The sequence below is a fragment of the Nilaparvata lugens genome, chromosome 3 (assembly GCF_014356525.2).
Source record: "Nilaparvata lugens isolate BPH chromosome 3, ASM1435652v1, whole genome shotgun sequence".
In the NCBI taxonomy this organism is placed as follows: Eukaryota; Metazoa; Arthropoda; class Insecta; order Hemiptera; family Delphacidae; genus Nilaparvata; species Nilaparvata lugens.
Window position 1 is genome coordinate 34,908,275 of NC_052506.1, and position 12,663 is coordinate 34,920,937.

General features: G+C 33.6%; 1 protein-coding gene across 1 annotated transcript; it reads right to left on the bottom strand.

Moving 5' to 3' along the window:
• On the bottom strand, positions 1 to 12,080 carry LOC120348791 (phosphatidylinositol N-acetylglucosaminyltransferase subunit A-like). The gene is made up of 9 exons (XM_039422775.1): positions 11,973 to 12,080; positions 10,557 to 10,675; positions 9,857 to 9,972; positions 8,192 to 8,283; positions 6,425 to 6,630; positions 2,833 to 2,918; positions 2,117 to 2,300; positions 1,615 to 1,723; positions 1 to 309 (listed from the first exon to the last, which is right to left on the bottom strand). Exons 1-9 carry the CDS (start codon positions 12,078 to 12,080, stop codon positions 235 to 237), a joined length of 1,095 nt encoding a protein of 364 aa, XP_039278709.1. The 3' UTR covers positions 1 to 234.
• Between the last annotated feature and the right edge of the window lie 583 nt (positions 12,081 to 12,663).

Genomic DNA, 12,663 nt, shown 5'->3' on the forward strand with positions numbered 1-12,663 from the left:
TTGACCACCAAAATGGGTAAAATGTATTTCAGTAACAAATTTAAAATCTGTACAGTAAAATTCCAAAATTAGGAACAAGTAATAAACAATTGATTTTTTCATACAATTTCCTTAACAAAAGATCTTAATTACAGAGTTTAAATGCTAATGTTTTCATAGAAGACAATTCTTTGGCACCAATTTTGTGAATGTCGTTTTTCTTTGATGAATCATGAATCAATGAATGTTTATTCATTATTCACTGCGTCTGCGCTTGTGAGCTGGCGATTCCCTCTCTTGTCTGTTGAAATCTCTTGCCAAATCAATTTCCTGGAAACCCCAAATTTGATATGGATGAAAACCGCTTTTGAAATACAAATTACTCAACTTATAATATCAACGCAGTTTCCACAAAACGGTCTAAGATGAGTGGAGCAGCTGAATCGATAACATGACTTAGTGAATGATTGCCTAATGATCCCTAATTGTGAATGATGACAAGGCCTAAAGATATTCTTTAGTTTTCAAAAATTCTGTAGCCACTCCATAATTAGATAATTATGATGAAATAGCATTGGTATCGAGATTGATAGCCATGGATTGCTGGTTGCTGGTACAAAGGCAAGGACATCTGGCACATAACAAACCATTTCCAAAGTCTAGACTTACTCTTGATGTGACAAAATCTGATGTTGAAGGAAGCATTATCCTCTCACAATATTATCACCAAATCAAAATGTCAGGTGTGCTCATAAAGAGGATCCAAGATAATTCTTAATACGAAATCGTATATAATGTGCTAAATGAACACACCATTGCTGGTTTGCATATGGTTGAGGTGCGTTTACATTAGGCAAGTCTTGTTCGATAACTAAGCTGATATTCAAGAAAATTTCAAATAGCGTTTACACACGTTTTAGTAATAATAAACGATTTTTGTTATCAACATAGTTATAGTTGTATAGTTACTGTATTCTACAGTTACACTAAAGATGGCAATGACTGAACATTGTTTCAGTTGATTTTCTTTTTTGACCAAACTTCATCAAAGAAATATATAGAACATAATAATAGAAAGAGAAATAAAATATCAATCTCTTAAAAATAAATATTTTCTTAATTTAAATTCAGCAGTAGAAGAGGATATGTTTAAGTTGGATCTTGGACTTGTTGTATATATTATTTTCTCATTAGTAGGTTAGTTTGTAACCTTTAAGTTGAATGCAGAAGTGAAACATGTTCAACATTCACTTGAATAAAAAAACACTTGAAGATTCAAGTTTTGAATCAACAAAGCTTAATTCAACTTGAAGAGGGGTTTACATTGTGGTCAAGTGGATTCAAGTTTTAGTCGTTTCTTTATTCAAGAATTCTTACATCTAGAAAACTTGATCCATGTTAATGCCGCTATAGGTGTTGTAAAGTTATTTGAGAAATATATATTTTCTTGAAATTCCTATTCGGAATGAAGTACCGTGCGGTAGAAAAATTAGGATTATGATACTTCACCAAACTTCCATCGAACTCATTTCGTATAGGCCTAGATAATATTTATGGTCTGATAATTAAATAGGAGTAGACCATTAAAATTTATGGTTGGTTAATTTACGATTAATCAATGGATATTTTACTTACATTTCGTGGTACAAGCCATTCGAGAGCTCGTAGCATGAGGTACAAGAAACATATCAGCACAGTGAACAGGAACATGCCGGTTGACATTTTGCCATCAGGTGACAGGTAACTGAAAATAATATTCAATATTACTTTTCAAAATATACAAAAATTGAAAATTTCTATGATTTTCCATTCAAAAAATCACTTTTTTGATTTCAAATATTATCTGAATAATTTCAGTCTGCTATCGTGGGTTCAAATCTTACCTGGGTCATGGATGTTTCATCATCACATTTCCTCACCCAAGCGCAAGCAGAATTATGTGGGCATTATCGGCAAAATACTTTCTAATACTTTTCTGAAGAAAGCATGCTATCAAGCTTTTCGGGAGTAAATTGCTTACTGAATAGTAGCTCAGTTATGTAATATTGTCGAGTGACTTCAGCCCATCGATTTTAATCTCGATATATCCAAAAAGGAAATGCGAAATAAATTTAATTTAAACTCAACTCATAAGCACCTCTGTAGTTGAGCAGTTAAATCTTTGACTGGTTCTCCGACGACCAAATTGTAAACTTTCTCAGTGCGTTCAGTGATATTCATCCAGTTGTAGAGTGCTTTGACCTTGAGATGACATTCGATAGGAGAGACTACCATTCCACTCTCCAAGTCCGCTATTGCTTTCTCCAGGCCAGCTAACAAAGCTGAAAAAGTAAACAGAGATGTATTTTCTTACTTTTTAATAAATATTTTGTTAAACTGACTGAAACTCAAACCTATCTCTCCCAAAAATCCACAAAGATTCTTGTATATTGTATTGTATAGTTTCTGGAGTGAAATAATATTATTCGAGACGTGATAATATTGTAACTTGAGATTTATCAACAATATCAAATCTTCGTGCATTGCAACGGGAAAATGATGAAAGACTACCATCTAATAGTTATTTGTTAATAGAACTAAGGTTAGTCACTCGCTCATCATATTTTGATGATGATATTGATACAGATACATACTTTTTATACTATACTGATACATTATTTTTCAAAATTAGCTGAACATTTCAAGAGTTTAATGTATTATTATAGATTTATTTAATAAGAACGGATATTACGGTATCCAATTGATTACATAATTACCCAACTCAATTATCAATAATTTTCTATATATGTTAGCCTAACAATGATTGAATCAGATTTAATTGGTAGGGTTGATTCTAACCAGGGATGAACTTACATGGAACATTGGGTTCAGTCAAGTAAATTAGTTCAGGTGGAAGAACTTCAGGAATCCCGCCAACTCTTGTACTGACTACCTGTAGCCTGCAAGAATTAAGAATTTATGAATAAATTTATTACGATTCTACGTATTTATGAATGAGGTGCAATAAATTTAATACATTTTTAGTTAATAAATCTCAAGATAATATAAGATAGAACGTTAGCCTACTATTCTTCAAAGTAATTAAAAAATACGAATTTTCTAAAATAATTGATAGAATTGGATTAGGTTAATATACTTGGAAGAGAAAACGTTAGACTGTAGATGAAAATTGTTTCTAGATAAAAAACTCAGCTCTTATCACAGCTTGATACAACATACCAGCACGAAATAGATGTTGCCTATAACATCAGTGTTATTTTTCCACTCCAAATCATATTTTATTCAACTATTATAGTCCATTCAAGGAAAGGTTATAGAGGGAAAAGTTGAGAAGACAATTTTTGACCCAGCAGTTCTGTTGAGGGCAGTGAGGAGGTGAACATACCAAAAGTCCCCACCACTAGCCCCTGTGCTAAGGGGGTGGGGGTGGTTTAAAGGTACCATTTTTTGGTTTCTCGCATGAAACTCAAAAACTATGTATCCTAAGGACTTGACTGTTATATAACAAATTGAAGCTTACATAATTTCCTACAATATTAATCTCTCAACTTTTGTATATCTCCTCTAGTTTTCGAGATATCGGCTCTTGAAGGTGTGACATTTTTGAAAAAAAAACACTTTTCCACCAATTTTTTTCATTTTTGCTCTTATAACTTCTTGAAAATCGAAAAAATCCATATTGATTATCAGATCCATGCTGATTATGAACTCATAGAGCATTGAATTCTCTCCAATTTGATGTATAATTTCACACTTTTACGAATTTCCCTACACCTTTTGGAGCAGCTGTAGTGTTGAGTGTGAAATCTCCATTTTTGCAACAATAGACCAATTGACAAAGGAATTTGGAGGGAATGTTTTGAACAAAATTTTTTGACTTTGCCGCTTTGTTGAGACTAGTTAGGAGAAGAACATATCAAAAGTCCCCATTCCTAACTCATGTGATAAGGGGATGAGGGTGGTTTAAAAGTTGCATTTTCCAGCGTATTGCTTCCACGCTCATATCTTTAGACCAAGGAATTCGGAGGGAATATTTTAAACAAATTTTTTGACTTTGCAGCTTTGTTGAGACTAGTTGGGTGAAGAACATATCAAAAGTCCCTATTCCTAGCTCATGTGCTAAGGGGATGTGTGATTGATTGATTATATGCCTTTATTAGGGCGGAGTTAGGACTCCTGGTCCTCTCTGCCACACAACCCTTTACAAAAGAAGACAAATTTACATAAGAAAACAGAAAAAATAGATTACATATTATGTAATAAGATTACATAAGATTAATATAAGTAAATAAAACTCTTAATCAAAATACAATAACATAATATAATAAAAGAGAATTTTAAACTTAATTTATTAATACAATTGGAAACAATATTTCAAATTTCACTAGATAAATCCTATAGGAAAACCTATCAGAAATGAAGATCCAATCAAGTTGCCATTCACTCACACATGCACACAAAACAAAGATTTTACAAAGTATAATAATTATCATAAAATAATATAAGATGAATATTTTTTATCTGTAGTTGCATAATAGGTAAAAATGAGTTGAATTCATGTAGATTGATACAATGTAAATAGACAATAAAAATAAAGCTGAACCCGACCCAAGCCTAATCTGTGCCACCAGATCCCAGCCAATTCAATACTGCCACGCCAAACAGAGCTCGATCGCCAATACTCACATTTGGAGGCAACGGATTCCAGATCCGGCAAGCTGATCCGGCAAGGGATGAGGGTGGATGAGGAAAAGTTGTATTATTCAGCGTTTTGCTTCCACGCTCATATCTTGAGAACAATGCGTTCAACCGACATAACTAACTATTCAAAATAGAAGCTTGATACATTCTCTACACTTTTTGTTCAGTGGAATTTTGTGATATTCACAACAATTCCCGAGATATTTGCTCTTGAAGGTGTGTAATTGTTAAAATAACAGGTTTTTATCCAATGTTTTGCTCTTTCAGGGCTTTTAACTCTCCAACAATGCATCATAAAAAAGTGATGATTATCGTAAGTTTGTAGAGCATTGAATTTTCTTTGAAATTTTATATTATTTCAACTATTCCAAGTTTTCCTTTCATTGTTATAGCAGATTCAATGTAGGGGATGAAATTTTCATTGCTGCAACAAGTGTCAACTCAGCGGTTCCACACCTTCAACAGAGGGGATAAAGATTCGCACTTTTGCTATGTGCAGCTACTAACTGGTCCAAATCAAGCTGCGATGTCAGAAATTATGTCACAGACACCCCCTTCAAATGCCATTGTTGAACGATCAATTGTTGCAGCAATGAATATTTCATCCCCTACTTTGTAGCTGCCATAACAATGAAAGGAAAACGTGGAATAGTTGAAATAATACATCATTTCAAGGAGAATTCAATGCTCTACAAACTTACGATAATCATCACTTTTTTATGTGCATTGTTGGAGAGTTATAAGCCCTGAAAGAGCAAATCATTGGATAAAAACCTGTTATTTCAACAACTACACACCTTCAAGAGCAAATATCTCGGGAACTGTTGTGAATATCACAAAATTCCACTGAACAAAAAGTGTAGAGAATTTATCAAGCTTCTATTTTGAATAGTTAGTTATGTCGGTTGAACGCATTGTTCTAAAGATATGAGCGTGGAAGCAAAACGCTGGAAAATGCAACTTTTAAACCACCCTCATCCCCTTAGCACATGAGTTGGGAATGTGGACTTTTGATATGTTCTTCTCCTAACTAGTCCCAACAAAGCGGCAAAGTCAGAAAATTTGTTTAAAACATTCCCTCCAAATTCCTTTGTCAATTGGTCTATTGTTGCAGAAATGGAGATTTCACACTCAACACTACAGCTGCTGCAAAAGGAGTAGGGAAATTCGTAAAAGTTTTGAAATTATACATCAAATTGAAGAGAATTTAATGCTCTATAAGCTGATAATCAATATGGATTTTCCCATCAATTTTCAAGAAGTTATAAGAGCAAAAATAGAAAAACATTGGTGACAAAACTGTTTTTCTTCAAAAATGTCACACCTTCAAGAGCGGATATCTCGAGAACTAGAGCAGATATAAAAAAGTTTTGAAATGAATATTGTAGGAAATTTTGTAAGCTTTAATTTGTTATATAACAGTCAAGTCCTTAGGATACATATTTTTTGAGTTTTATGCGAGAAACCAAAAAATGGTACCTGTAAACCACCCCCACCCCTTTTAATAGGGGGTAGGGGTGGGGACTTTTGATATGTTTACCTCCTTACTACCCTCAACAAAACATTGTTGTCAAAAATTGTCTTCCGAACATTTCTCTCTATACCTTTTTTTGAGCATTTATTGCCTGGACTGTTACTGAGAATAAGATGGATGAAAAACAGAAGATTGATTATTATATTACATAATAAATATATTACTTATAAAATGTATGTATATAAATGTAAATGTGTTATAATGAGTTACCCGCAAGATGCAGCTTCAACAATAGCCATGCAATAAGCCTCAGTCAAAGATGTATTGAGGAATATGTGGCCCCTTGTTAGAACGTTGCGGACTTGAGAGTGAGCAAGACTGCCTAGAATCTCAACTCTAGAGGTCAGTCCATGACGTTCACACGTCTCCTCCAATAATGCACGTTTGCTACCATCCCCGCCAATCACAAACTCAATCTACAAAATATTAAAATAGTGAACATGAGATAGGAATTGATAATTGATAAACGCTCATCTGATAAAAAGCAGCCTGAAACGCAAAGATTATATGAATAATAGATTGATTTAAAAGATAGATAAATAGATAGCTGATAAATCATCAAAGCTATCATAGATGCAAATTAAAAAGGTACAAAGATAGCTTATACAGGGTTGGACGAAGAGTTATGTACAATCATAAAGAACTGACAGCTTCTCATTATTTAATCAAACTCTAATTCTATTACTTGAATATGTAGCTTAGATGTTGTAGTACTAAAAAAGGAGAGCAGAAAAAACATTGATTATGAACAAAAAATTACATCTATTGAATGGCGACTATTTCTATCAACACACTACTGTAAACAGTGTCAGATGTCTTAACTCCTCTAAAGCATTTATGAGGAACCACTCAAATTTCTTGTTATATTATTTTATTCAAGGCTTCCTTCAAGAGTACGTAGATTGCTAATGTATATGGTTAAATGTGAAATGCTTCAGAGAAATGTGGAGAATGTCTCACATAGTTTACAGGAGTGTGTACATGAAAATACTCATTATTCAACATTAGACAACTTCTGAAACACACATTGAACAACACTGTGAGTTAAGAGTTCTAAGATGAATGGTGATATGAAAGATTACATTTCAATATCATTATAATTTTCCTCCCATTGCCAGAGCACAAGTTAGGGAAATCCATCTCTTCCCAATGCACAATCATAATCACCCTAAATAGAAAACCTCTAGTAATAGATTCACCCTATATAGTAGATGGATGTTAATCACCCTAAGTAAAAGACCTCTAGTAATAGATTCACATTGGCCAATAGATAGGTTTATCTACAAATGGAAATTTATCAGTAGCTTAATATCAGATGTCAGTTACAGGAAAGTATGTAAAAAACTTTTTTGTTACGTTTAGAAGTTACGTTTAGAAGTGGAATTAATTGAATTACCTATAAAAACTGTTTTTTATTGATAAATATTTAGAATGGCACAAATATCTATGTAAATGGTACAAAAGCTAAGTAAAGCACGGGCATTTACATAATATAATAATTTCAAAAGCTACTACTGAATTTAGTGTCAAGCGCTTTTAATATTTTTCCATACAAAAAAGTGTATTATTATTTTATAATAGCTTAGCATTAGCTGCAAATAGATCAATCCAATTAACTGTTTTCTACTTATGTATGAATTATGTATTTTAATCTGTATTTTATCTGATTACAATGGGCTGGGCACATACTCAGAAGAGGAAAAGAGTCCAAGCTGAAAAAAGTTTCAACACCCAACACTCTAGGAAGAAGACCCCGTGGGACACCCAGACAGAGATGGTGGCAACAGGTTAAGACTGACATGGAGAGACTTGAAGCGACAGAAAGAGATTCTGAGGAGCGAACTACATGGAGACAGTTTGTTGGTGCGGCCAAATGTCAACTTAGATATAGATTGCCCTGGGAGTAAGTAAGTAAGTAATCTGAATTATCACAACTTACACATATTTCAAAAGAGGAATAAGTTAAATGTGACTTACTGTTTTATATTTTTGGCAGATGTCTACGATTATTTGGGCCAGCAGGTCAATACCCTTCCGGTAAACGAGTCGACTGATGACAACAATAGTAACTGTAAAAAATTACAATATTATTTTTCAGTAAATAAGATTGGTTTATTCATATTGGAAATAAATTAAAGGAAAATAAACAATACTTTGTCTTATTTTTATAAATGTTCACGGTCGAAGCCGATTTCAGCTGAATCAGTTTGGACTTGGATGAATTATTTTTTCTTCGTTGCACTGGGATTAACTAGTTCTTTGATGTCCATGTCAGAAGTTGGATGAACTTCATGAAGTGACAGAGTACAATTGAAATTCAATAAACATAAAAGTCTATTAATTCATGAGGCATGTTTTTGCCATTTTATTGATTATTATTGGGCTGGGAAGCCTACAAGTAATTGAGATAGGCTACGAGAATTCGAATGGAATCTCATTACAAATAATAATAATGTTATCAACAGAACAAAATAAATGTCACCATATGAATTCTAAGATCAATTAATAAGAGAATTCTTGAAAATTATGGAGGGATGTATAATCTATATAAGCGAAATGGCACTGATTCATTCACTCACTTACACACTCATTCATTCATAATCAACAGAGCTAAAAATCTACTGGAACAAATACGTTCAAATTTGGCAGGTTTGTCCAGTTTGCCTTCTAGCTCTAGAGGCGCACTAAGAACAGATTTGAAAATATTTTCAAAGATACGCAAAAAATCTGTTTTCCAGCGATTTCTGCGTTTTCAAAAACTAATTGGCAAAAAATATTTAAACTTGGTACAGAAGTTCAGCAAGGGTCTAGAAATTTTGTCTTAAGAGGACTTCAGAACTAGGCCAAAGTTACGCCCAAGATAGGCGGTTTAGTGCGTTTTCCTAGCGTTCCATGGCCTTATTTTTGCGTTTCTCACATTTTTCAAGAACTAATTAAGAGAAAATGTTCAAATTTGGTACACAGGCTCAGCTGAGATATAAAAATATTGTCTTGGAAGAGTTCTGGAATAGCGTGTGAATTCCGCCAAAGATCGGCAGTTTTTGAGCGCTTTCCTGCGTTTTCTAGGTCTTATGAAGAACTAATTGACAGATCATGTTTTAATTTGATAAAGAAGTTCAGCAAGGGTGTCAACATTTTGAGATGTGAGAACTTCAATAATTCGTCAAAGATACGCCCTGAATTGGCAATTTTCGAGCGTTTTTCTGTGTTTTCTCAATTTTTCAATAATTGATAGAAAATATTCATTCAAATTTGGTACAAACGTTTAGCTGAGGTATAAAAATGTTGTATCAGAAGGATACTTTTTGACAGAAGGAAACAAGCTCAAATGAAAATGCAGGCGAGCGAAGCTAGCCTGCCGGCTAGTTTATATATAATGTCAAAATAAGATATATAATCTTGAGAAATCTGTTTTGGTTTCGGAATTATTTTTCATATTTACAAAGTGAGATACCGTATTTCAGTTGTTGGTAGTTCATTAGTAATACACATTACAGTTACAGTATGCGGGTGGGTGGAGGTAATTTCAGTTATGAAACAAATCACGATCGACATCAGTTTTTAGCATAAATGATAAATTACAATATAATGTTATCTTACGATAATATGTATCTTGAAACAGAATTAATGTTTGTTTCATACTTGCATCTTTTTTGCGGTTTTCTGGCTGAGGAGTGAAGACGGTTGTGTCAACAGCATTTGGGATTACAGACACCCGCTCATGATTGACTCGAGCCCTCAGTACCGTGTTCTCTTTGCTGCAACGGCAGATAACACATCCACTTTTAAACTATCTCGAATCTCAATCGTCGATGACCACTATACATTTACAAAAAGACCTGAATTGAATTTATTCAGAAACCAAAATAGGACTAGGTTATACAACAAGGAAGAGCCACCTAACAAAATGAGCATCGAATATGCAAGCATGAACAAAAATGTTGAGAATACTTCATACTTTGTACATTTTAGCACATAATACAAATACAGCAATATTATAGAAGTTTCTCTGATTTTAGATAGTACTGTATAAGCTCAATTGAAAATTTGTAAATTAGTGAAGATATTCCTTTATTCATTCTTATATTATCTCATAACATGTACTCATTAAAACGATTGGGAGAGAAAAACAGAAATGACATGGAGTTTGGAGCTACCAAAACCTATGCGGAATCGACGGAGCTCGTTTCAATTATAAATTAGAGGAACATCAGTATACTTTTTAGCTTATCAAACTAAGGTCTATCTTTTATACACGGAAGTGAAGTATTTCTAATTCCATACAAGGAGAGAATTGTTTATATAGTGGTCATATTATTGTGAGAATTTAATGTGTACTTACCCTATATGTGATACACATATACAGTGATTACAATCGGCTAACGAAAGTTCCAGCAGTTTGTTCGTGATTATCGCCGATGTATCAGCAAATCCAAAAAGGGAATGATCCGTGAAAATGGTCTGGAAAAACAAAACCGTTGAATGACTTTTATAAAAATATTCAATATTATTTTACAATAATACTCTTCTATAGTGTATTGTTAAAAAATTAAAACGGAGCATTGAATACAAAAGTAAAATTCAATTCATCATTGAAGTCGGAATAGATTGAAGAGGACGCATGTCAGTTAAAAGTGAGACTTGACATTTCTTGAAAAGGATATCTTGAATAAGCTGGATTGTTACTCTTATTAGTTAATACTGATTTTCACACAAAAACACGTGACTATAGAACAATTATAGGAATTTCAAGAGTGAAATCAAAGTAAGGAATAATATTGCCATCTACATACTGAATTGAAGTTTGAGGCGTGCTTTAATGGTTCAAACTAATAACCTTTTCAAAAAAATGTGAGAAATTATAGTCGCATAAACATTAGACCATACCTTGAGACCATTAGTCATATATCGAACTCCAATACGATCCTCATAAGCATGTGTCATGACATAACTTTATGTCCTCTAAGAAGGAGACATTGTGATAGATTGAATATATGCTCCTCAACTCCACCCATGTTTGGGTAGAAGAAGTCGACACCATGCTGCAAACATACACAAATGGATGTCAAGGTATAAAAATGTATGTTTAAAAATTGAAATAGTATAATAAACTACAGTGACAATAACATGACAAGACCGAGCAAAACAGTACTTAGTGAACTTTTATGGTACTTGATTGGTAAATAATATGGACAAATTAGTTATGTACTCGAAAAACTAAATTGAAATTTATTATATATTATTTGTAAGGTAACGGGGAAAATATGAATGAAGAGTAAAAGACTAAGGGTATTATGATCACAATAGATGAGTGCATGTACAAGGCCACGTCAGATCATGCATTAGCCGAAAATGATAGCCGATACATTAGCCGATAAAAAAGATCTGTATACTTTTCTTGCGGAGAAAGCATATTATAGTGTGGAAGAGTTCCTCACTGATAGATAATTATTGTTATTTCATGTCGTAGTATTTAATACACGTGGTTGGATTGCTGGCTGTGACATGCTTATTCATATGACATTTTTAGGCTATTTTGAATTATTCTGACGATATATGTTAAGTTTTTGTGATATCTTTTTATAGATTTTGTGTATTGTTTTACAATTTATTGTAAATATTGTCTTTTGACTTTTTTAAATTATTGTAAATATTGACTTGGCCTGTACTTTCTTGTATTGTTTATGGCTTAATAAATATCTTATCTTATCTTATCTAAAAACAAAATCTGGAAAGAGCCATTAAAAAACGTTGTGACTTGTCCATAGCTGTTCACACTGAACGCAACCAACAAATGCATCCATTTATATTTCCATTCGCGTGCACTCTTTCCAGATTTTTTTCTCTCACCTGCGCGCTTGGTCATGCGTGAAATTACACATATACACATCCAAAGTGATCATACCCCAAGTTATGGAAAATTTAACACGATATTAAACATACTCTATTTTTGTCAAACAGGTCTACTCCATAAGATGTCGCTAAACCTAATGCCAAGTCCGCAATTGGCCCAGACTGGTAAGCTTGGCCACGTTGATCTTGCCATCAACACTGCGTGCACAATCAAGGAAAGTGGTAACCAACTGTGAAGGAGCGCCGCATTAAAAATAGCAAATTGAAAATAGAGTTGAAAATTGAAAATATTTAGTAGAAGTGACACAATAAGAAAGTTACGCATAGAAAATACAGAAAATCAACTAAAAATTCTTAACTCAATTACACAGTACACCGAAAAACCAGCAAGGCAGATGACAAAACAGAAAACAGCACAAATTCGTTGATTAGTATGGTTTGCCAGCCCTGGCCTTCTTTGGCCCAGCCTCGCTGGGCTTGACTCCGCTTGGAATAAAACGGAGCAGTGGCCAACGAAGGCCAGCGCTGGAAAACCACCTCTCCTCACATAGGCGCTGTCCTGCGTTGGGCTGATAGGTAGGTTGGGCTAATATGCA

Excerpts from the sequence above, each read along its gene's own strand:
- LOC120348791 (XM_039422775.1), bottom strand. The coding sequence starts at position 12,080 with ATGACCAAGCGCGCAGGTGAGAGAAAAAAATCTGGAAAGAGTGCACGC. Across the intron at positions 8,284-9,856 it reads AAACCGCAAAAAAGATGCAA|TTACTATTGTTGTCATCAGT; the intron begins GTATGAAACAAA and ends AATTTTTTACAG. Across the intron at positions 6,631-8,191 it reads TCTGCCAAAAATATAAAACA|ATTGAGTTTGTGATTGGCGG; the intron begins GTAAGTCACATT and ends AATATTTTGTAG.